This window comes from Brassica napus, chromosome A7 (assembly GCF_020379485.1).
Source record: "Brassica napus cultivar Da-Ae chromosome A7, Da-Ae, whole genome shotgun sequence".
Classification (NCBI taxonomy): domain Eukaryota; kingdom Viridiplantae; phylum Streptophyta; class Magnoliopsida; order Brassicales; family Brassicaceae; genus Brassica; species Brassica napus.
In genome coordinates, this window is record NC_063440.1 from 25,268,869 (window position 1) to 25,289,052 (window position 20,184).

Genomic DNA, 20,184 nt, shown 5'->3' on the forward strand with positions numbered 1-20,184 from the left:
ATTATGCTCAACTTACGTTTTCTTTCTTAAAATAAACACATTTCTCTTTACACAAAAAGTAGGGTTATTTCTGTCCACAAAAAGACAGCTGTCATGAGAAAGTGTGTCAAAGAGAGAATGTGTCTCTTTAGGTAAATGAAAGACAGATTGTGTCTCTCAGTATAACTCTCTCATGTTTAAAAGTTCTACTTTTGATAATGTGTTTAGGCTTGGAAATGTTTTTAAACTTTAAATGAGAGGTTGGCTTCTTCCCCAAAAAAGTAGGATTTTAAGGTTACATATGATCTAAGCATGTCTTAATCATTCAAATCACTCAATTAAAGATCTAGTATGATTTAAACTAACTACCCAATTACCACTGTTTCAACTTGTACTCGCACGCCTACCATGATGCTTTCACTATACCAAGAAGAAATTATACCAAATAGTATCAATATTTGTATGTAAATAAATGTAAACAATGAAAAACACTCAAAACTGATGAAAGTGACACAATTACGGATACAAAGGATATTTTGAATCATGGTTTCAAGGATCAAGCCTCAAGTGATTAGAAAAACATAATCATACAAAATCTTTTGTCTAAAAAAATGAAAACTTAAAGTAGAATAGATAACAAAACACCACAAAATTGGAGTAACTGTCTCCAGAGTTTTAGTACAACTCAACAGCACAAAAGAAGCCTTGCGTAGCAAGCAATACGAGTCTTTCCTTTTGCTTCAATGCATCATTCTTTATTCTGACGCTTTGGTCGTCTTCTTCTTTTTCTTCTTTTTGGGCTCTGATGTTTCTTTTCTTTTCGACTTTGAATCATCCTCGTCTATCAAATGCTCGTACTCTTCAAGACTCGCAAATGGAGATTTCCGTTTTCCTTTTTCCTTCTTTTTCTTGTTACCACCAACACCACCACCACCATCATCATCATCATCTTCATCTTCATCACCACCATCATCACCAACATCATCACCATCCTCATCCACATCTTCACCATCAAGCATATCCATCTCTGTGTCGTCCATCTCTGCATCACTTGCATCATCCACAAGCTCATCATCATCCCCCACAACTTTATCCAGATCATCATAATCATATTCACCACCCTCTTCTTCCACAGCGTCATCATCAACATCATCCAACAGATTCTCAATCTCCTCATTGTCACTCTCATCGCCAGCTTCGAATTCGACGTCACTATCGTAGTCACCTCCACCATCGCCATCGTTCACATCGTAAAGCTCTTCAGCAGCTTCTTCTTCAGGTAGCTTCTTCTTCTTCTTTTTCTTTGATTGCTTCGTACTGTTCATCTTGTTCACGTAGAACTTGTGGAAGACTAAATCTTCAGGAGACACATCTTCTTCTGCTAACCTTAGAATATCAGATCCAATCATCTGGTTTGACATGTCAAGCTGCACATGAAGAAGAATAAGTAAACCATTACAGGTGAATATAGATTACAAAATAGTTTCAAGCTGTACATGTTGAGATGTTTACCTTCTTGGAAGGTTCGATCTGGGAGCCACCATGCCAAGTGTTCTGTTTTGGTTTCTTCTCCATGAATTTATCCAAGAAAGCAGTTAGAGATAAATCATTCAGAGGGTTTCCGTTGTAAACTATAGTAGTTCCTGAGAGAAGTGTTGCAGCCATAGTAGCCACCGAGGGGTGAGCGTGTGAAGCAAGTACCACCAATTCCCACCAACTCACACGGTCTCCGTTACTGTTAAATTTGAAATAAATGATTCAGTTACAACCAAGAATATATAATAGTATCAAGAAAGCTGCCAATACTAATTAGAAGTGCATATGTAATTATTGGGATGAAAGATGAGATTAACTGACCAGTAAGAAGGCTCTCTATGGCGAGGATCGTATCCTCCGGGAAGACAACTTGATTTCAATGGCGCTTGAATTTTTTTGCCACTATCATTAGAAACCTCTATGGTTTCTTTGGGAGTTTCTTTAATAAATAACTCTTCACCATCATCAGAAGCATCATCATCTTCTTCTTCATCAGATTGCCTGACCGCTAAAGCCTCTTCGTCATCTGAAGAATCATCATCATCATCTTTACTTGTGATTTTGTCCTCTTTAACATCATTCTTTTCTTTCTCTGCTTCCTTAATGGGATCAATATCATCTTCATCTTTAGCATCCTCGAAATGTTCTACATCTTCTTCTTCCACAACTGATTCCCTCTGGACCACCATGTTCCTGCATGGTAAAAAATAGAAAGACCCATTGAATAATCAACCGGAGAAAAGCCATTAAGAAATGTGTTTAACAGAACAAAAAAAAGCTTACCAAAGAGGTGGTCTTGATTTTAGCACCTCAGACAGAAGGAAAAGACATCCACAGGCGTACTGTGGTGGCTGTTGTAGCGCAACCTAGTCAAAGTATATAAGAGTAAACTTTAGAGATGACAAAAAATTTCAATACAGTGTGCTAATGCCATCAATCTTTATGTGCTAACATCAATAATCAAGATAACAAAAGAAACAAGATTCAAACATAGTACCAACTAATATGAATATAGTCATCAATATCAATGAAACTAAAACGACAAAAGATGGGTTTTGGTGAATCATATATTCATGTTACCGACCTGCAAGATTCTTTTGGAGAAGGCAGCCACACGCTTTATATTTATATCGTTCTTCATGGCTCTAAGGAGAAGCCCAATAAACATTTCAGCCTGAAATTAAGAACGGCAAACTAACAGAGTTATGGAGAAAAGAATATATAAGGTTCATGCCAGGACGAGACAAAATTTAACTTGCCTTTGAAGAATTCATTGCCGAGGAGAGTAGAAGCTTCGAATACAATGCACGGTAAAATCTATCACTGACGATCTTATTCTTGGATGAGATTTTGTCAAGAAGCATCAGTGATTGAACTCCCACATTGAAATTCTTCGAGTGTACCTGCATAAACATTCAAGATTCAATAATCTTTATTAACTTCCTGGTTGCAACTTTTGAAACAAAACTTATATGATGAGGCTTTCAGAATTTACCAATTTAAAAAGCACCGGCGTTTGAGAATCAATTATATCATCGGCCTCGTCAGTAGAAACATATGGAAAAGCTCTGTTAACTCCCTGCAGTGATGGAATAATAAGGAATAAGTTGAACTGTAAAGTCTCAATGCTATTAATTACATACACCACACACATCCGGACTAACCGTAAGTAGAGCTGATAGAATTCTGGAATCCAATTCAACAGGTGAATCAGCCGCTTTGTCTTCTTTTGAGTCCTTTGAGTTGGCATTTTTCTTATCAGCCGCTTTGTCATCTGTGCCTGGTTTCTTGTTTGCTTCTGTGGTTAAAACCTACAAAAATGGAAACACATTCATATGTCTCAGACTCGGAACACGTCATGTTATGACTATTGACACGCAGAAGAGAACATTTAGGGTAGTAGACGCCTTGGAGATCATGAAAGAAGGTGGAAACGGGGAGGAATATTTTGATTTCTCACTTGTATGGAATTTAGATGCGAGTTAGTTATATACCTTAAACAGGGCAAAATACACATCAATAAGGCGTTTTGCCACCTTTGGATCCTCTCCTTTGTGGCTCAATCGAATTTGGCTCAGAAAGTTGACCTGTGAAAATTTACAGGGTTATAATAAGTATGGTTTCAGAAAATAACATGTATCTCAGTAAAATTGTTTCCCATCGAAGTCAAAAGAAGCCAAAGTATAATAATAATAATAGGAGTATATGAATGGAGAAAAGAAATTTGTTTGAAAATATGAACAGAAAATAAAAGAACATACAGCGTGATACTTTGCACGTAGCCCAAGATGAGGACGAAAGAGAAAGGAGTCAACTTCATCAATCACCACAGCCTGCAAATATCACTACACCTTTAAGCCGAAGAGAAGACTCCAAACAACCAAATAATCAACAAAATCCAGACACATGACATAAGAAGGTTGAATAGTTCAAACCTTCATATTAGGATGATCAGCCAAAAGGTTTGTCAGGTGAAAATCAGCATTAGACGCACTTTTGTTTTGAGGATCTCCTAACTGTGTAAAGTTAATCCAAAGGAACATTTAGAGGGATCACAGTTGATAAAATTTTATTACATGTATATAAATATTCCAAAGTACAGTTGACAATACCTTGTTCACCAATGACACAAGCAACTTCCGCTCCTGTTCTGATTTGCTTGTCAGCATGAAGTATATAGTCTAACACCAAAACAAAACAAAAAAAAATCAATACAATAGTTATTATCCTGATCATGTTACTACACACAAAAAAAAAACAATCGGGTTTATTTGAACACTCAAACATCTACCATGAAACTATTCAAATGTATAATATGATAACTCATAAAGAATAAAAAACCTGGAAATCAGTAAAGAGGAGCAGAGTGGTAATAAGATATACCTTTAAAGCCTTGTCTTTTAGCTCTGGAAGCATATCCTTAGATGATTCATCAAGGGCGTTAACAAAGCGCTCATACCTACAAAGTCAGTATAGTAATCCTTCAAGTGACCAATCAAACCAGAACAGTTACCAAATACCAACACACGATACAGAGATTGGACACATAGCTCGTGGCATGATTTAAGCAAACTACATTTCGAAATAAACTAGAAAGTATATTCTCTCTGGAAGTAGATGTTTTACCTCTGTTTCAAGCATTCTTCCCAGTACCAAAACAGCAAAAGTGAGTAACCATCCTTAGTTTCAGGAATGCTGTTCAAAGGTCGCTGTAAAAGCGTCTTCAGCTTGCGATCAGGTAACAGCCTGGAAACACACAAAAAAAAACTCACTTAATGAGAGCCAAATAAAAATAATACAAGAACTGACATGGGAGAGTAAGAAAAAAAGTGCCTGATCAAAATTTCAGATAGAGCCTTAAGACCCTTGAATGCGAATCTCTTTCCAACCTTTGAAGTCACCATTCCTGCAATCAAAAACAACTCAACAAGTGTTTTGTTTGTGCAGATAAAAACAAACAGACACATCACCAAAAAAAAACTTACCCAACAAGGCATCAAGAGACCTCATATTAGCAATAGGATTCTCCCCAACCATAATCTCAAAGGCAGTGATTTTATCAGCCACCGTCCCAGACTTCTGAGCAGATATCACCATCTTCATATCTCCACTCTTCCCTTTCGACGCCACAAAGTCCTCAGCGTACTGCCACATCAGCCTCTCCCCCATCTCCCTCTTCACCTCCACCACACCCATCACATCCCCCACCGCCACTTTCCTGCTAAAGACCTTCTCCTCCAGCTCCTCCGCGTCGTTATACCACTCCGAGCTTAATAAACTCGCTTTCACCAACGGAAGCTTAGGCAAAGTCTTGAACTTTTCGAACCGCTTCGCCTTGAAGCCACTGTTCTCGTCCTCAATCGATAAAAAATCAGCCTTTGGCTTAGGCTTAGTGTTCACCGTCTGCTTCGCCGGAGCTGCGTCTTTGGAGGTTTGCTTCTTAGCTTCCTTCGGATTGGGCTTGCTTGTGTCTCCTTCCTTCTTAGGGTTCTTCCGTTTCTGGGGTTTTGGGGGTTTGCGGAAATCAGAATCGTTGAAGCCGGAAGAAGGGAGAGATGAAGGTAAGCCGAGAGAGGAGGCGAATGAAGCTATCTCTGATGTTGTGAGAGCTTTCATCTCCTTCGTTGGCTTTGGTTCCGACATGATTAAGGTTTAATCTCTCTCTCTCTGTTTTTTTTTTTGAGATTCTACAAAAGCTTTAAGCTGCTGGTTAGGGTTTTAGAAAGAGCGCAAGGAAGCAGACGAGAGTGGCATAAGTGTAAATTAGACTTTTAAAGCCCACTGTAGAGATTATTAGAATTTTAGGCCCAATTTGTTAGGACTTAGGATTGAGGCCCAAACTAATGCCTTCATTTCATCTTGGACATTCCTGAGTTGACATTTTAGTGAAGTAGTTTAATTTTGAAGCATATTGTAGAGTGAAAAGATATTTGAATCTTTTTGTTTTACAAAGGGATCCCTTGTAAGAACGCAAAATCCAATTAACTTCCCACATGATTAGAATTTGAATGGTTTCCCCTTCCCCCCCTCCCCCACGAGTTTACTTGTATGTGGAAGATTGTGGTTGTACTCGTTTGACACTAATTACTAAATTGCATTGTATAATTTCACAAAGTTTACATCATTTAAATGATTGATACAATCACTAATTTGGCTTAACATCACTTATATAAACAGATACAATAGTAACATCGTTTCAATAAATGTTGCAAATTTGACATCAAAACTAAAATGATACTAACATAATTTTAATTAAAATATTACTTTTTTTTTGTAACTTAATATTAAAATATTAATATTGCATGTAATTGATTTGTGTCGCTTGAATATATATGATTTTGAAATCTTATTTCTTATAAATTTAAAGTTCAATATTATCATTGAATTTATATAAATAAAATCTGTATATTACTATTATAAAGAAAATTTACATTGCTTTTATAAATAGTTTGAATTCATTTAATAATAATTTACATTGAATGGTACCTACTGGTATCCATATAGTCTCTTGCAATTTCATCTTTTGTAGTGGTCTATTTTTGCAGTACAGTTTCTTATGCATCTATGTATTGACCAGTTTGGTCATGAACTTATTTTAGAATGAATGATTCAGCGTTTAAAAAAAAAAGCATATGGGACGATTAGGCTTTTAATCAATCTATGCGCTTTTGAAATTTTGCTAGTTTTAGAAAAACGGCACTAGGAAGCAGACATAGATAGAGAATGGTATGGTACTAACCATAGTAACACCATGGTGAAGATGGTTAACGCAGAAGCCAAACTTTAGAGAAATAGGTGGTTAACGCAGAATCAGCTTAATCATTTAGAGGCTGAATGATATATACATATTAATCACTAATATTTTGGAGGATATAATACAAATGTTTTTTTTATCTCGTTATGCCCACTCTGCATAAGGGCTCGCTTGAATTCAATAAAAATTAGCTCTCGAGTATCTTCATTAATTTGAAGTAAGGAAGAGAGAGAGAGTTGCTTAGCTCACATTGGTTAACGCAGAATCAGCTTAATGCTTTGGAAGGTACTGTTCGATGGTGAAGATGGCTGAGCAGTGAGGTCAATGCTCACTTAAGAGTTTTATATATGATACAGAGTTTAGCTGGTTGTAACGTAGCTTCAGCAGCTGGAGACGAGATTTCAAGGTTGTCGACTGTTTTTGGAATAAAAGAGAAAGGCCAAAATATCTTCCCACTTATTCTAAAGAAAGTATGACTATGTAATACAGTTACGAAGAATCTAAACCAGATGGAATTACATATTTTGACAAAAAAGTAAACGAAATAATATATAAATCATTCAATCTATGGCTTCAAATCCTCAGTAAGTTAAACTGCAAACGTGCACTCTTGAATTTTTATACGTCCTAAACAGTGCCGTCCCAAAGATTTATGAGGCTTAAAGCCTGTCAAATAACGTGGCCCTTCATAAAAATTACCAATGAAAAATATATTTAAAACTGGCTGTGGTCTGGTTCGAACTAGAGACCAAAAGGTCTAACATCTCTTACTTTTCCCGTCTAAGCTACAAGTAATTTTTGAAAATGTGGTCTATTTTTTGTATTTATAATATGTGGCCTGAAACCAATGCTTTATTGGCCTTATAGAAGGGACGGGTCTGGTCCTAAAGCTTGAGTTCGAGATCTTTTGAACACCGTTCTTCTTCGTCCACTTCCATCGACATATCGTTATGTCTCTGTGGTTTTGAGGGTGTTGCAGGCTGTCGTGAGTGTTGTCCTGCCTCTACTGATGGACCGACCATTTGTGGCTTGGGAGGAACATGACCACCGTTTTGGTTCACTTGATACGGAGCTCTAGCCACAGCCCTGAAAATCAGATATTAAACTTGTAAACTATAGCGCATATATCACAACAATGGATTCCAACAAAAACATCGAAGCATCACTATTCTAATAAGTTGAGCTCATTAGATATACTTTTCTAAACTAGAAAAGGTTTTGGTCTTAATCTATGTATATACTACGACCAATTCAGGACAGACACATGTTCCAGTTTGGTTTTTCTACCTGTCTTTTCGTTTAGCAAAGAACCGATGAAGAGAGGCTCTTCTTGCGATACGTTCCACGACTTGATGTTGCTCCTTTGTTTGATGATCATCGTTGTTTCCAGAACTCGTTGGTTCATTAAGATCAGGAATCACAACGTTGCTTTTGTTGCTAATGTTGATATCAAGATTCATGTGATTCTGAGTCTTCTTTGAGTCAACAGCAACTGGATTTGCTTCTTTGGCTGCTTCTATTATCTCCTTGGCTTTGTCTTCAGGAAACTCGTTGTAAACTATAACTTTACTGCCGAAAAATATGGTCAGCTGGGAATTTTTAGGCTCCGGTACGTTTCTCGGTTCACTGAAATAAAATAAATTTCATTTGGTTAAGCTCCATACATCACGATTGGACTTTTTATTTCAATACCAAGAGATCAAAACTAGATAACCTTAGATCGACGACATCTATGGCTTTGCCTCTGGAAGAAATAGAGGTTTCACCTACTGAAAGTTGCTTCTGAGTCAACTTGAAGGGTCTGCTTTCAGAAATGTTTGCCTTCTCTATTGCATTTTGTTGAGCTATATAATTAACCAAAAAAATAAATCAAATTTAATAAAATCATATTGCAAAATCTTATTTTTTTTCAAACAACAATGTCTTCAACCTACATATATTACCATGTTTTTAGATTAAAAAATGGGAATTTAAGCCTAAAAATCTAATATTTACGCCAAAATCATGATTTTGTTTGGGATTGTGCTAAGCTAAGCTGGACGGATAAAATTGAGTTAACTCATTAATAAAAATCAGAAATCAATCTAGAATTTATAAGAAATGATTTTTGAATATTTTCTCAGATTTGTGATAAATCCATGTGTTTTATTTAGTGGAAAATATTAAAACAAAAGCTGGATCTTTGTCGGCGGCAGCCGTGTCAGAGAATGAGAGAAATAAATACCTCTGTGATCGTTTTTTCCGGCAAGCTCAAGATCGGACTTTCGAGCCAAGCCTATAACTATATCTCCGAAACTTCCCTTCTCCTTCAAGTACCGGCTGAGCAAACTACATCTCCGGTTAAAGTTGGACTTCTCTGGTGCTTGTCCGGTCGACATACTGTGATGATACTGCAACACAAGATTCTTGTTCTTGTATGGTTTGCACACGTTAGAAATCAAGGCTAAAACTTACAAGAAGATAAATGTCTTGAGCTTCTTCTGCTCATGCTCTTTTATATTATGTCAATAAGTTTATGTGGCTTTAAGTCCTCACAAATAAATAAACAGACTAATAAGCCATGGCAAATAAATTAGTTTAGTTCAGCACAAAACCAAAACCAATATTCGTTACAACTTCTGCACGTTTTCCTTATGTCTGCAGTAAAATTTTAAAAAAGGAGGAAAATAGTTGACGGCGACGTTACAGGAAGGCGTTAACAATTATTGTTATTTACGATTTTGTTCTTATATTAGTGGCATTTTTGTAATTGATGGACATAACTGAGGGGGTTACAAAGGCCATTGTCGTAACGGACTATATCCCTCGCGTCGGCTGAGGAAATGAATTTGTGGAACCCATTGACTGTTTTAGAACTAGTGCATCGATGAATACTTATCCCCGACAAGAGTGTTTTTAGAACACGTGAAAGTATTATTCTGTGGTTATGTGACAATTAGGATTCCAACACGTATAGACATCTGAACGGGTACTACACCCATAATTCATGCATGATTTGCGTGTTTTCTCATTCTTTTCCTTTTGTTTTTAGCATATTCACAATTGAATTTTTGTTACAAGTTCACATAGTATATCGAAACTGAAAAGTGAGAAGATATATCGGAGACCTATTAATATTTAAGCAGCATATAAACTCAAAATACTTGTGTTTTTTGACTTTTGAGAATTGTCCTCTTGAGAGTTTGCTTAGGACATCTCCAATGGAACACAAAAATTTACTTTATATTTCATATTAAAAAAAGTAACTCTAACTCTATTATAAAGTTGAATTTGTTTCAACGGTTCACTCTATAATATAATTAAAAAACAACATTACTCTATATTTCACTCTATTATATAGTGAACTTGAGCAAATTCAACTCTATAATAGAGTTACTCTATTTTAAAATGAAATATACAATAAATTTTTGTGTACCATTGGAGATGGTCTTTATGGATTTCTTTGTATTTTGCTCAGTTGAATACTATACTAAAAATTTCACTAAAAAAAAGCATACTATACCAAAACGTCACATTATTGGTTTAATTAAGGTTTGCGTTGAATTTTCTTTATATAAAATCCAACACCAACCGGGGACTCAAATAATTCAAAAGTATGAGACAAAATATTCTACAATAAATATCCTACGATGGTGCCAAGGGGAAAAAAATATCAAATGACTATTCATCGCAACTTGCAAGATCTTGTCGATCAGAATATAATGCTCTGAAGACTTTTTCAAACCATTTACATATATCTACAAGTTGAACAGCAACATGAGTCTATATACATACAAATATATAATATATGTATTTAGTGATGCATTGCTGCGCGATTCTACTCCACAAAACCAAAGCAAGATTCACAGTTTCACATGACGATTCATATATATCTACATTGTTTGTTGTATCTAAGGTTATCCGGAAAGGGAAAAACCGACTGCAAATTATATAATATACAAAACTATGTGATAGTATGTAATGTTTGTTAATGCGTCCTTATGACGTTTCACTCGTATTACGTTGTTTAGATGACAATTTTGAAAGATAATATATAAACACTCGTTTGTATTTATCATTAATGTGTGACGCCCAAATAGAAAAGTTTACGTTTCAAACATTCGATGAGACGGGTCTAGGTCCCTCACGACAATGGATGAAAGCTAATTTATGCTTTGACGCCGACAGATACTAACTGCAGCTTCTTTATATGCTCCATATGTAATATGACCATAACATATGTGTCTTTAGATTTGCATGCTTGGTAGTTGGTATCAAACCCGTATTCTGTAACGTATATTACACAAATTTATATGTTGGTTATAAAAGCTATTTAAGTTAATTATATAATACCCACTTTTCAAGTGTGTTTGTGAAAAATATGATTTACTTAACTATTACAAGCCTCTACGCATTGCCAAAGAGCCCCTTGGGTTAAAGTCTTGTATTGCTTAAAAGATGAAGGGAAGGGACGTTACGCACTAAGGGAAGCTTTGCATCAGGTGTCTCAAGAAGTGCTTTAAAGAGTGTTTTAAATCTTTTAACGCTCTGTTTGAGAAAGTTCACAGGGTTCAGCTTAACACGAAGCAGATAGAATAGAAGCAAAGCATATGTTACAAAGCACTATTCATAATGTCTTATCCTCTTTCTTGACCTCTTCGTGTCCTCCTTCATAAGTTGCAACAAAACACCAAGTTTTAGTGTAAGATGCAACTTAGGAAAATGAAATTTCAACATTACATATGGTAACAAAAACATGGGTACACAAACTAAAGCACTATAAAACACCGAAGACAAAGGCTGCTTTGGTTGGTCTCTTGACCTTAGTATTGTACAAAACTAAAACTCACGTGACCTACAAGAAATACATATAATAAAACTTTGAGATGTCTATAAAGAGAGAAAGAAGTGTCAAAGTAGAGGAAGATCTATTGTAACTATTGTGTCTTCACTACTTCACTCTCTTTTGTCTTCCTCCAAATCTTCTTCTGCATCTTCTTGGTCAGGCAAAGATCTAGCTTCTGAGACGCTCTTGGCTTCATGAGAAGGAACCGGAGATGGTTTAATGAGGGTCAGTGTGTAATCATCCTTCTCAAACTCCCCGCTCGAATCACCAGAAGATCCAGAGAATGCATACCTACAAGAAGATCATAACGGTAAAAACAATACCAAGCTTCTTAATCACATATCAAAATCCTCTTCTCGAACATGGTGTTACCTAGTCGAGTTCTGAGATGGAGCCCAGAGAGAGCAGATAACAATCAGGAGCGAGAAGGAGAGAAGCTGCCAAAAGGCTGGAATGATCCAAGCGTTTTGCCAATGCTCATTGTAAACATCTTTAGACTTAAAGTAAAGCTGCCAACAAGTTAAAAAAAACTTTAGTTACAGATTATGAGATTAAAAGACAGTTGTTTCTGTTACATTACCTCGTAGCAAATCCAACCAACGGAAACCAAGATAGCTACAGCCAAAGCGTTAGTGAACTTCCTGTACACATCCAACTTCACCAACAGCCTCCTCGTCTGAAGCTTCTTGAAAGTAGCCGAAAGCGACTTGAATATCCATATGATGAAGAAAGCATCCAACACCGCAACGGGGAGAACCAAAAACAGTCTCGCTTTCCCTGAGAAGTCACTAACCGCACCAACATTCTCCAACAGCTCAAGAGTCTCGGAAGCAGCGAAGAAAGTGACACCAAGCATGATCACCTTCGATGTAAACCCACCAAGCGTAGGCCTCACGACACCGTACCCCATCGAAACCATAAGGATGATGACACGTGCGCACGTGCGTTTGATAGACCCAAACGTGACTGCCCATACGGTGATCACCGTTGGTCTAACACCAGTCTCGTTGAACTCAGCGTAGTCGAAGTACCAAAGCGCCATCTCGCACATCCCTAACGTTATCACTAAAGTTACACAATTCTGCAAGGGAAGCACTTCTCTCCAGAACCTCGCGCACTGGGAGAACCAGAAGACTCCGAGGAGCACAAAGGCGAGAGACATGAACCCGTAGAAGTACATCAGCGGCGCCATTCTACCTGGTAAGTATCCTCCAGGGTTTTTCCAGATGGTTTTGCCTTCAACGACCAAGTCCTTGAGAGCAGGATCACAGTGGATGAAGTAGAGGTTATACATTCCTGTCCTAGTGATCTGAATCGATCTTGTAAGCAGCGTAGCAGACAAATCATTCTCAACAAAGGAAACACCGAAGACTTGAGGCCAGGAGGAGTCTTTAGAAGAAGGATGGTGGATGATCTCTCCGTGTGAGCAAACACCGAGTTTGGCGAGATCAGATGTGCAGCAGACAGCTCTCTGCCCACCGTAAGCTGATCCTCCGATGTTCTCCCTGTCTTCTACCTCGAAAAGGACGGCGTGGATAGGTAATGAAGAGGTGTTGGAAGCTTCCTCGGGTCTCCGGAATGTGATCTTCTCAAAACTGTTAAATGCATTGCAAGTAAGAAACTTTCACAGAGAAGCAGCTACGATAATACTCAAAACACAAGGAAAGTTCAAAACTTAACACGTGGAAGCAATGCTTACTCAGAGAGGACACACACAGAGTTTCGAAGTAAGAAACTTTCACAGAGGAACAGCTAAGATGTTGCTCAAACACAAGGAAACTTCAACACTTGACACGTGGAAGCAATGTTTACTATGCACAAGATTCAAAGAGGATACACAGAGAGTTTCAAAGTAAGAAACTTTCACAGATAAACAGCTAAGATGTTACTCAAACACAATGAAAGTTACACTCTTTGACACGTGGAAGCAATGTGCATGATTCAGAGAGGATACACACAGAGTTTCAAAGTAAGAAACTTTCACCGAGAAACAGCTAAGAACTGTATACAAACGAACTTAATCAGCTCTAAGATCCAACTAATAGACGAAGAATCCTAACGGGTTCTGATTACAAACTCAGATCCTAAAGCAGATTTAAAAGAGGAAACTTTAGTTAAAGAAATGGAATCAGAGAAGTTTACCGTATAAAGGAGGAGAGAGAATCAGAGTCGGAGGAGAAGTTGTCGGAGGGAGAAGAGGAGTAGATGCCTTCACTGCCGCCGTGGAAGACAAAGGCGTTGCCTTTGGACATGAATCTCTCGCTACGGTAGTCATGCACCGACGCTTGGAGCAGCGAAGGTGCTCCAAGGGATAGTAGCAGAAGAAGGAGAAGAAGATGGAGCGACATTGAAACCGAGGAGAAGAAGCAGAGATCTGAAGAAAGAGAAGGAGAAAGCTGATGACTGAGAGGAAGTCAGTGAGAAACTGAGATGTGTCAAATGAGTTTTGATCGTACGGCTGTCAAAGAGTTGCTCCTTTGATCGTTTCCAGATGTTGGAAGGTTCTACTGAAATGGTTGAACCTGTAAGCCTCTGGTTTACTCAGAGGGTTCAGCCGACAACTATATTTTCGATTTTATAGTGGGCCTTTTGTGAGCCTTTTAACTGTGTTTTGAAATATATGGTCCATGAAAACTGGATTTCATATTTAGGAGATGAACCTGGAAGTAGTCGAGTTACAAGTTAGCTCATAAAATGAAAACTGGCCGATTCTAAAACTGTTATCACAAGCAACAAGCCATATAATTTTTTTTTGAAACATGAAGGTTCTTCTATTCTAGGCAGAAATCTTTAATCTCAAAAAACTACAGCATGTAATATTAGTTTCATTCTAAGTGTCATTTATATTCTATAGCATCTAGGTTTTGTTTTTGATGTTTTTTTCAGTTAAGCTAATGAGACTTGAACATTGCAACCTTTAAGGTGTAACAATTAAGGGTCCTCATCACTCTATGGTTCAGGTTGTCTTCCACGACGACACTTTTAGAGCGGATAACCTCCTTATTTAGCAATATTCTAGTGACCATACCAAGTGTGGCACTTTGTTGGCTCTTAATCTTATGGAGAAAGGTAAGCAAGTAGTATCACAAGTTAAAAAAAACACTTGGATGAAAGTTTTGTCAATAGATTTAAGGTTGAAGAGTACAGATCCTCAACAATACCTAATTATATGTATTTTTAATTTTAACTTAACTCATAATTAAGGAACCCACCAAATTGATTTATGCTTAGAATCCATGTAACTCCATGGCTATTCTGGCTGAGACGATGGTTGTCCTAATCTACTTGGATGCTTTCGTTTAGGACCCACACAGTTTGTGTGATTAACAACTTTATTGAATAAATATGACAGAACAGAACAAAGTGTAAAGAAAAAAAAAGAGTGAGGAAGTCTTTATATAAAACTAAGGTTATCCACCTGAAAAATACACAACTACATACATGTATGTATATATATAATTATCTCCTTATATACACACATGTATGTACTCGTATAAATGTTTAAATTACTGTATTCCAATGTTTTAGTTTCCAGAACGTGTTTGGTTTTATGGACTCAAACATGCAAAAAAGAGAAACTCATGGGATCTACAGATACCCAAAAACTTTCATCAGAAGGAAAAAGAAAAATTGATTGAATCACTTCTTTTTGAATTTTCCGTGTCTTGATATGAATGAAGATCCTCTATCTGCAAAGACATAAGATCCAATATCAGATTCAGAATTAGAACAAGCAAAACTAATGAAATTAATATTCACTATTCAGTTTGATTATTACCTGTGTACTTTCTTGTAAGGACATGAAAAAAGGAGAACTTAGGATCAGATCTCAAGAACAATGACTGCAACCAAAAGAAGAAGATCGAATCAGCTCATGAACCATTTTAGATTTAATTATAAGAAATCAAAAGATATGAAACTCACAATCAGAATCTGTTTTGACCCATTTACACCCATCGCTACTACTACTTCCTTCTTCTTCCTCATTCTTTAATGAAAGCTGTTGCTTGTCTTGCACGTATCTATTCGTTGGTGTTTCCTTCGAGGGAGCTTGAGCATTAATCTTCTTGAGTAGCATCACCCTCAGTAACTGTATATAGCATGTAATTAATAAGTTACATAAACAAAACACTATAATTAATATTAAAAATATATATGTTATGAGCTTCAGTATAGTACCTTTTCCATTCTTGATTCTTGAAACGTGTCTCTCACGCTAGGTTTAGGAAGAGGAGAGAACCCTTCTGTACAGACAAACATCTTCTTGAGGAGATAAGAGACAGAGGTTTTGCTCAAATCTTTCTTAGTCTTCTTCTTCTTACTGTTACTCTCTGTAGAAATGGCTTTGCATCTTCCCAAGATAACACTGATTGTACGCTCAATGTCTTCTTCGTTCTCATCACAATCTCCACAACCACCAGAAAGAGCGTTGCTGATTCGTCTATCGACTTCAAGACTCGAAGGACAATTCAAGAATCTATCCAGAGGAAGATTCGCAAGTTCTCTGTTCACATCAGACTGTCTCTTCTTGTTCTTTCTTGTCAAGAGCTTCGTCAGCTCCTTTTGCAGTTTCCCAACTTCCTCTGGAGTGAAATCTTCTAAATCACCGGAGGAGGAAAGATCTTGATCTCTATCTTGCGCTTGACCTTCCACGTGCAAGTTAGAGGGCTTCTCTTCTTGAACAGTCTCTATTGGTATTTGCTCTTTAGTCACACTACCGAACGTTCCAATCGCAAGTAATCCATGAGGCCAGTCGCTGAACTCCTCTCGTGGTTGATCTATGATTTACAAGCATAATAAAATAAAATTATGAGAGAGCCAATTAATTGGGAGGGTTGCTTTGCACATGTTTCAAGTAGACAACAACTTTTTTTTTGGTTTAAGTAGACAACAACTTTGGTAGATTAAAAGGTTTGTGTCAACGGTAAGTAGACCATATTATCTAAGTTTGTGTAAATTTTACTTACGAGAAGAAGCAGAGGATGTGCTTGGTCTATGAGTGTTCCCTTGTTTCCCATGTAGCTTGTTCTGCATCCATCCAAAGAGCTGAAAAAAACATTTATGTACTTATGTTTATTTTCAGACACCATTTGAGATATCAATGAATATGAGTAATGAAACTAACCTTCATGTTTTAGTAGTCACCACCCCGAATAAGGTATAGTAGGAAACAGGTGGAAAATATAACTAAGGTTCTTGGTGAATCAAGAAGCTTAAATACAAGTAGGGATGCAATAATAAGATCTTTGAATATATTTTTTTGATGAATCAAGAAGCTTAAATACAAGTAGGAATGCAAAAAAAAAAAGATCTTTGAATATATTTTTTGATGAATTTGATGGTTTCAAGTTCCAAAATTGACGGTCTTAATTCTTCGTCCAGATTCACTTCTTCAAAAAGAATAACGAAGAAGGAAAAAAGATTTCTTTAAAAATGAACTCTGGATTTGTTTGGTTAACTTCTGTTCAGATCATACTCTTCTTTATACAGCTCGCAACGTAGGGCTCATATCCCCATGCAAACCATCGAAGTCCAACGAAACATTCTTTTAATTCGTATTATAGCTTAGTTATTAACTTAATTTTTAAGAAGATTGGTTAGTAACAATATTATATAATGATTAACTAATATACTAAAATATTGATTTTGTATTGGAGAGAACGTCACGGCTTTGATCACAGTTCATATAAACGGCACTTCGTATGATCATAAAGTCTCCAATCTCTTTTTCCATATTTCGACTATCTATAAAAGGAGAAAAAATTAAGGTTGAATCCCTAGAAAAGTATTTGTTTTGTCACTGAGTGGTTACTATGTTGACACGAAGATGTGGAGTGGAGGCTTCTAGTTCTAGCCTTCTACACATTTTGTTATTTGCGTCGAGTTTTATCATTGATTCATTTTTATTGTTGTGATCATATGATATATCGTTAGAGCATGAAGAAACTGGGGTTCATAACTCATAATTTTGACATTTTGTTTTTATATTTTTCGGTTAAAAGACGATTCTTATATCTTTTATTTAAGAGATGGTTCTTAGCTTTTTTAATTAAAATTTAAAAAAACTAAAAAACGTCTTTTATCCGAAACTAAGAACTCCAGTTAAAAAACTGGATTAATCATGATCTTATCTTATGTATGTTGGCTACTTGGCTTGTTCATCTAATTAAGTGCACGCAAAAGTTACCATTATCAGTTTTTTTTTAATGTCATTCCCTCTGTTGCTTAAGTTTATTTTTTATATTCTACATTTTCAATGCAAATTCATTTTTACTCTTTAGAATAACCAATGCTCATTCTATTTCATTATACGTGGTGTTTTAAAAATATTTTTGTATCAAAATAAATGACGTACGTTCTCACTATTTTAGATAAGATTTATTATTATTCAAAGAATTCTAGAGCATTTCAGAAAATTCTAAGAGGGAAGGAGACAGAAAGAAAGAGTGAAATAATTTATAAAGGCAAAACCCCACGAAGGAACTCGTGCCATTGTCCCCTTTTACCCTCTGGATTTCAAAATCTCAGTCTCTCTATCCATCAAATAACTGAGTCATGTAATGTTATGGACGTGTAACACTTTTTATATAATCACATCTTTTTTCTTCTTTTGATGGCAATCTAATCATCTATATTTTTACACTTCTGATGGTGCCACGTTAGTGTTACAATTTATCTATTTTATTTCTTTCCGTAGTATATCAAAATTGAAACTAATTATCGAATATATATTAATGGTCATACCAAAACTTTGGAGACCAGATGTGTGGACATCTTACCAAAATAGATTTTGATTTAATGATTTCACTGAGAGCATCTCCCAAAAATACTATGTTATGAAAATTTTATATTTGAATTTTAAAAATGTTTTTCTTCCAAAAGCAAAACTTAAAACTTAACTTCAAAACTATTTGTATTTTATCAAATGGTTTTTATATTTGTCATAATTAATTTAAATTAGTATTTTTTTGTAAATAACTAATCACATATATAAAAATGTTACAACAATATTAATTAATATTAGAATACAAATTTTAAATAGAAGTAACATAATTAATATTAAACTTCATAAACCAATTTTTGTAATGTATATATGTTCAACTAGTGTATTTTGAAGTGAAAAATGACTTTCTATATTTTCAATTTGTAGATTACAAACTAAAAATTGTTGAAATCAAGTGGTTTTAAACTTGTAAATACATTAGATCTGAACAAGAAAATAAATATTGCTAAAAAAACTTAACTTCTATAGATGATATTAACACTCAGTGAATACATTCCATCTGAATAAGAAATAATCGTACGTAATAGACATCAAAATAACAACAACAATCATCTTTGGTTACACAATTTGTTTAGACAGTATTTTGGAGATTTTTGATCAAATTTACCTAACTATTAGTGTTGTTGTAATATTTAAATTTATGTAATAGTTATGTCTTTATGTAATATTTCAAAAGATTTTTTGTTGTTAAGTTTCTTTTATATTGTTGTCGTCCAAATTTAGCTTTAAAATATTTTAAAGTTTTATTTAATTTTAGGGGAAAATTTCATGTTTACCACTTTCATGGTATCATTATTCATCTTTACCACCATTAAAAGGACATTTTAAAAAAGATATTCTTCATTTTGTATACCCTTGTTCTATGTATATAATAAATAATTATTTAAAGTTTTCAAATTATTCTTTTTCAAATTCGAATTTTTTTTATAACTTTTTTTTGAATAATATTTTTTGAATATTTTCTTCAAATTTTCTTTTTGAAAATCGAAAATTTTGTTTTAAACTATTTTTTTTAAATTATATATTTTAAGTATTTATTTATATATTTGTTAGAATCTTAAATTTCACATTCCAAAAACCATACTCCACCTCTCAACTCTAAATCTTAAGTCTAGATTAGTTAACCCTAGGAAAATAAATATCTTTTAATATTCATCAAAAGTGAGGGTAAAAATGGTTAGTGTAAACAAGAAAAATGGTATGTACTATGAATGTGTTATTTGTGGCAATTTCCCTTAATTTTATGTGTAAAATTTTAATTTATAAAAAAATGAATTTTTTTTTGAGATATAAAAATTTAAAGGGTTAATATGATAAACAAGAAAATATTTAAGAATTATAAATGTGATGTGTAATTGTAAGGACTAAAATGCAAACAAAAATATGAAACTTCTAATTTGAATTTTTGTGAAAAGAAACTTCAAATATAGAGTTTCACTCTTCAAAAATTCAAATTTGAAGTTTTGAAGTTCTTTTTTGGAGAGCAAAAAAATTCATATTTGAAGTTATAGAGTGTCTTTTGTAGATGCTCTAAGTCGTTCGATTAATACCATAAAGTATATATTTGATGACACCGATAATGCATCTATAAGCATTATTCGTCTGATATCATGTTTTAAAGATTGTTTGGATATAAGTATTTAAACAATATTAACATGATCTCTATAAGACTATACTTTAACTCTTTCGCATTTTTAATAAGTGATATCTAACAAAGTGGTGGTAGTCTAGTAATCTCTTGGAGTTTAGTATGTATCAACATCTATCATGGATTCGATTCCTCTGAAAACTAAGTTTTCATTATTT

The 20,184-nt window shown here is 35.1% G+C and overlaps 4 protein-coding genes across 4 annotated transcripts; all 4 read right to left on the minus strand.

The window, feature by feature from the left end:
- Window positions 1-520: 520 nt before the first annotated feature.
- Window positions 521-5,738, minus strand: LOC106354216 (protein SLOW WALKER 2). Its single transcript, XM_013794098.3, has 16 exons — window positions 5,001-5,738; window positions 4,849-4,921; window positions 4,642-4,761; window positions 4,399-4,474; window positions 4,128-4,196; window positions 3,951-4,031; window positions 3,777-3,848; window positions 3,510-3,602; window positions 3,180-3,326; window positions 3,011-3,094; window positions 2,775-2,918; window positions 2,600-2,689; window positions 2,299-2,381; window positions 1,837-2,208; window positions 1,492-1,714; window positions 521-1,406 (listed from the first exon to the last, which is right to left on the minus strand). Exons 1-16 carry the CDS (start codon window positions 5,656-5,658, stop codon window positions 735-737), a joined length of 3,057 nt encoding a protein of 1,018 aa, XP_013649552.1. The 5' UTR covers window positions 5,659-5,738; the 3' UTR covers window positions 521-734.
- Window positions 5,739-7,462: 1,724 nt separating this feature from the next.
- LOC106354217 (protein TIFY 11B) lies at window positions 7,463-9,343 on the minus strand. The gene is made up of 4 exons (XM_013794099.3): window positions 8,994-9,343; window positions 8,484-8,613; window positions 8,057-8,395; window positions 7,463-7,855 (listed from the first exon to the last, which is right to left on the minus strand). The coding sequence occupies exons 1-4, from the start codon at window positions 9,145-9,147 to the stop codon at window positions 7,654-7,656; spliced, it is 825 nt and encodes a 274-aa protein (XP_013649553.1). The 5' UTR covers window positions 9,148-9,343; the 3' UTR covers window positions 7,463-7,653.
- A 2,119-nt stretch (window positions 9,344-11,462) lies between these two features.
- On the minus strand, window positions 11,463-14,090 carry LOC106354218 (transmembrane protein 87B). Its single transcript, XM_013794101.3, has 4 exons — window positions 13,737-14,090; window positions 12,175-13,189; window positions 11,967-12,103; window positions 11,463-11,885 (listed from the first exon to the last, which is right to left on the minus strand). The coding sequence occupies exons 1-4, from the start codon at window positions 13,940-13,942 to the stop codon at window positions 11,705-11,707; spliced, it is 1,539 nt and encodes a 512-aa protein (XP_013649555.1). The 5' UTR covers window positions 13,943-14,090; the 3' UTR covers window positions 11,463-11,704.
- Window positions 14,091-14,229: 139 nt separating this feature from the next.
- On the minus strand, window positions 14,230-18,508 carry LOC106357223 (protein LAZY 4). The gene is made up of 6 exons (XM_013796901.3): window positions 16,720-18,508; window positions 16,562-16,640; window positions 15,774-16,372; window positions 15,519-15,684; window positions 15,373-15,436; window positions 14,230-15,283 (listed from the first exon to the last, which is right to left on the minus strand). Exons 1-5 carry the CDS (start codon window positions 16,723-16,725, stop codon window positions 15,417-15,419), a joined length of 870 nt encoding a protein of 289 aa, XP_013652355.1. The 5' UTR covers window positions 16,726-18,508; the 3' UTR covers window positions 14,230-15,283; window positions 15,373-15,416.
- Between the last annotated feature and the right edge of the window lie 1,676 nt (window positions 18,509-20,184).

What these genes read in the sequence shown, in the direction of transcription:
- LOC106354218 (XM_013794101.3), bottom strand. Translation starts at nt 13,942, where the DNA reads ATGTCGCTCCATCTTCTTCTCCTTCTTCTGCTACTATCCCTTGGAGCA. An exon ending in TTGGTTGGATTTGCTACGAG is followed by an intron (nt 12,104 to 12,174) that starts GTAATGTAACAG and finishes ACTTGTTGGCAG; the next exon opens with CTTTACTTTAAGTCTAAAGA. An exon ending in CCATCTCAGAACTCGACTAG is followed by an intron (nt 11,886 to 11,966) that starts GTAACACCATGT and finishes ATCTTCTTGTAG; the next exon opens with GTATGCATTCTCTGGATCTT.
- LOC106354216 (XM_013794098.3), bottom strand. Translation starts at nt 5,658, where the DNA reads ATGTCGGAACCAAAGCCAACGAAGGAGATGAAAGCTCTCACAACATCA. An exon ending in TAAAAGACAAGGCTTTAAAG is followed by an intron (nt 4,197 to 4,398) that starts GTATATCTTATT and finishes TTTTGGTGTTAG; the next exon opens with ACTATATACTTCATGCTGAC. An exon ending in CGCCGGTGCTTTTTAAATTG is followed by an intron (nt 2,919 to 3,010) that starts GTAAATTCTGAA and finishes ATGTTTATGCAG; the next exon opens with GTACACTCGAAGAATTTCAA.
- LOC106357223 (XM_013796901.3), bottom strand. An exon ending in CACATCCTCTGCTTCTTCTC is followed by an intron (nt 16,373 to 16,561) that starts GTAAGTAAAATT and finishes TGTAAATCATAG; the next exon opens with ATCAACCACGAGAGGAGTTC. An exon ending in AAGAATCAAGAATGGAAAAG is followed by an intron (nt 15,685 to 15,773) that starts GTACTATACTGA and finishes TGCTATATACAG; the next exon opens with TTACTGAGGGTGATGCTACT.
- LOC106354217 (XM_013794099.3), bottom strand. Translation starts at nt 9,147, where the DNA reads ATGTCGACCGGACAAGCACCAGAGAAGTCCAACTTTAACCGGAGATGT. An exon ending in CGGAAAAAACGATCACAGAG is followed by an intron (nt 8,614 to 8,993) that starts GTATTTATTTCT and finishes TTAATTATATAG; the next exon opens with CTCAACAAAATGCAATAGAG. An exon ending in ATAGATGTCGTCGATCTAAG is followed by an intron (nt 8,396 to 8,483) that starts GTTATCTAGTTT and finishes ATTTTATTTCAG; the next exon opens with TGAACCGAGAAACGTACCGG.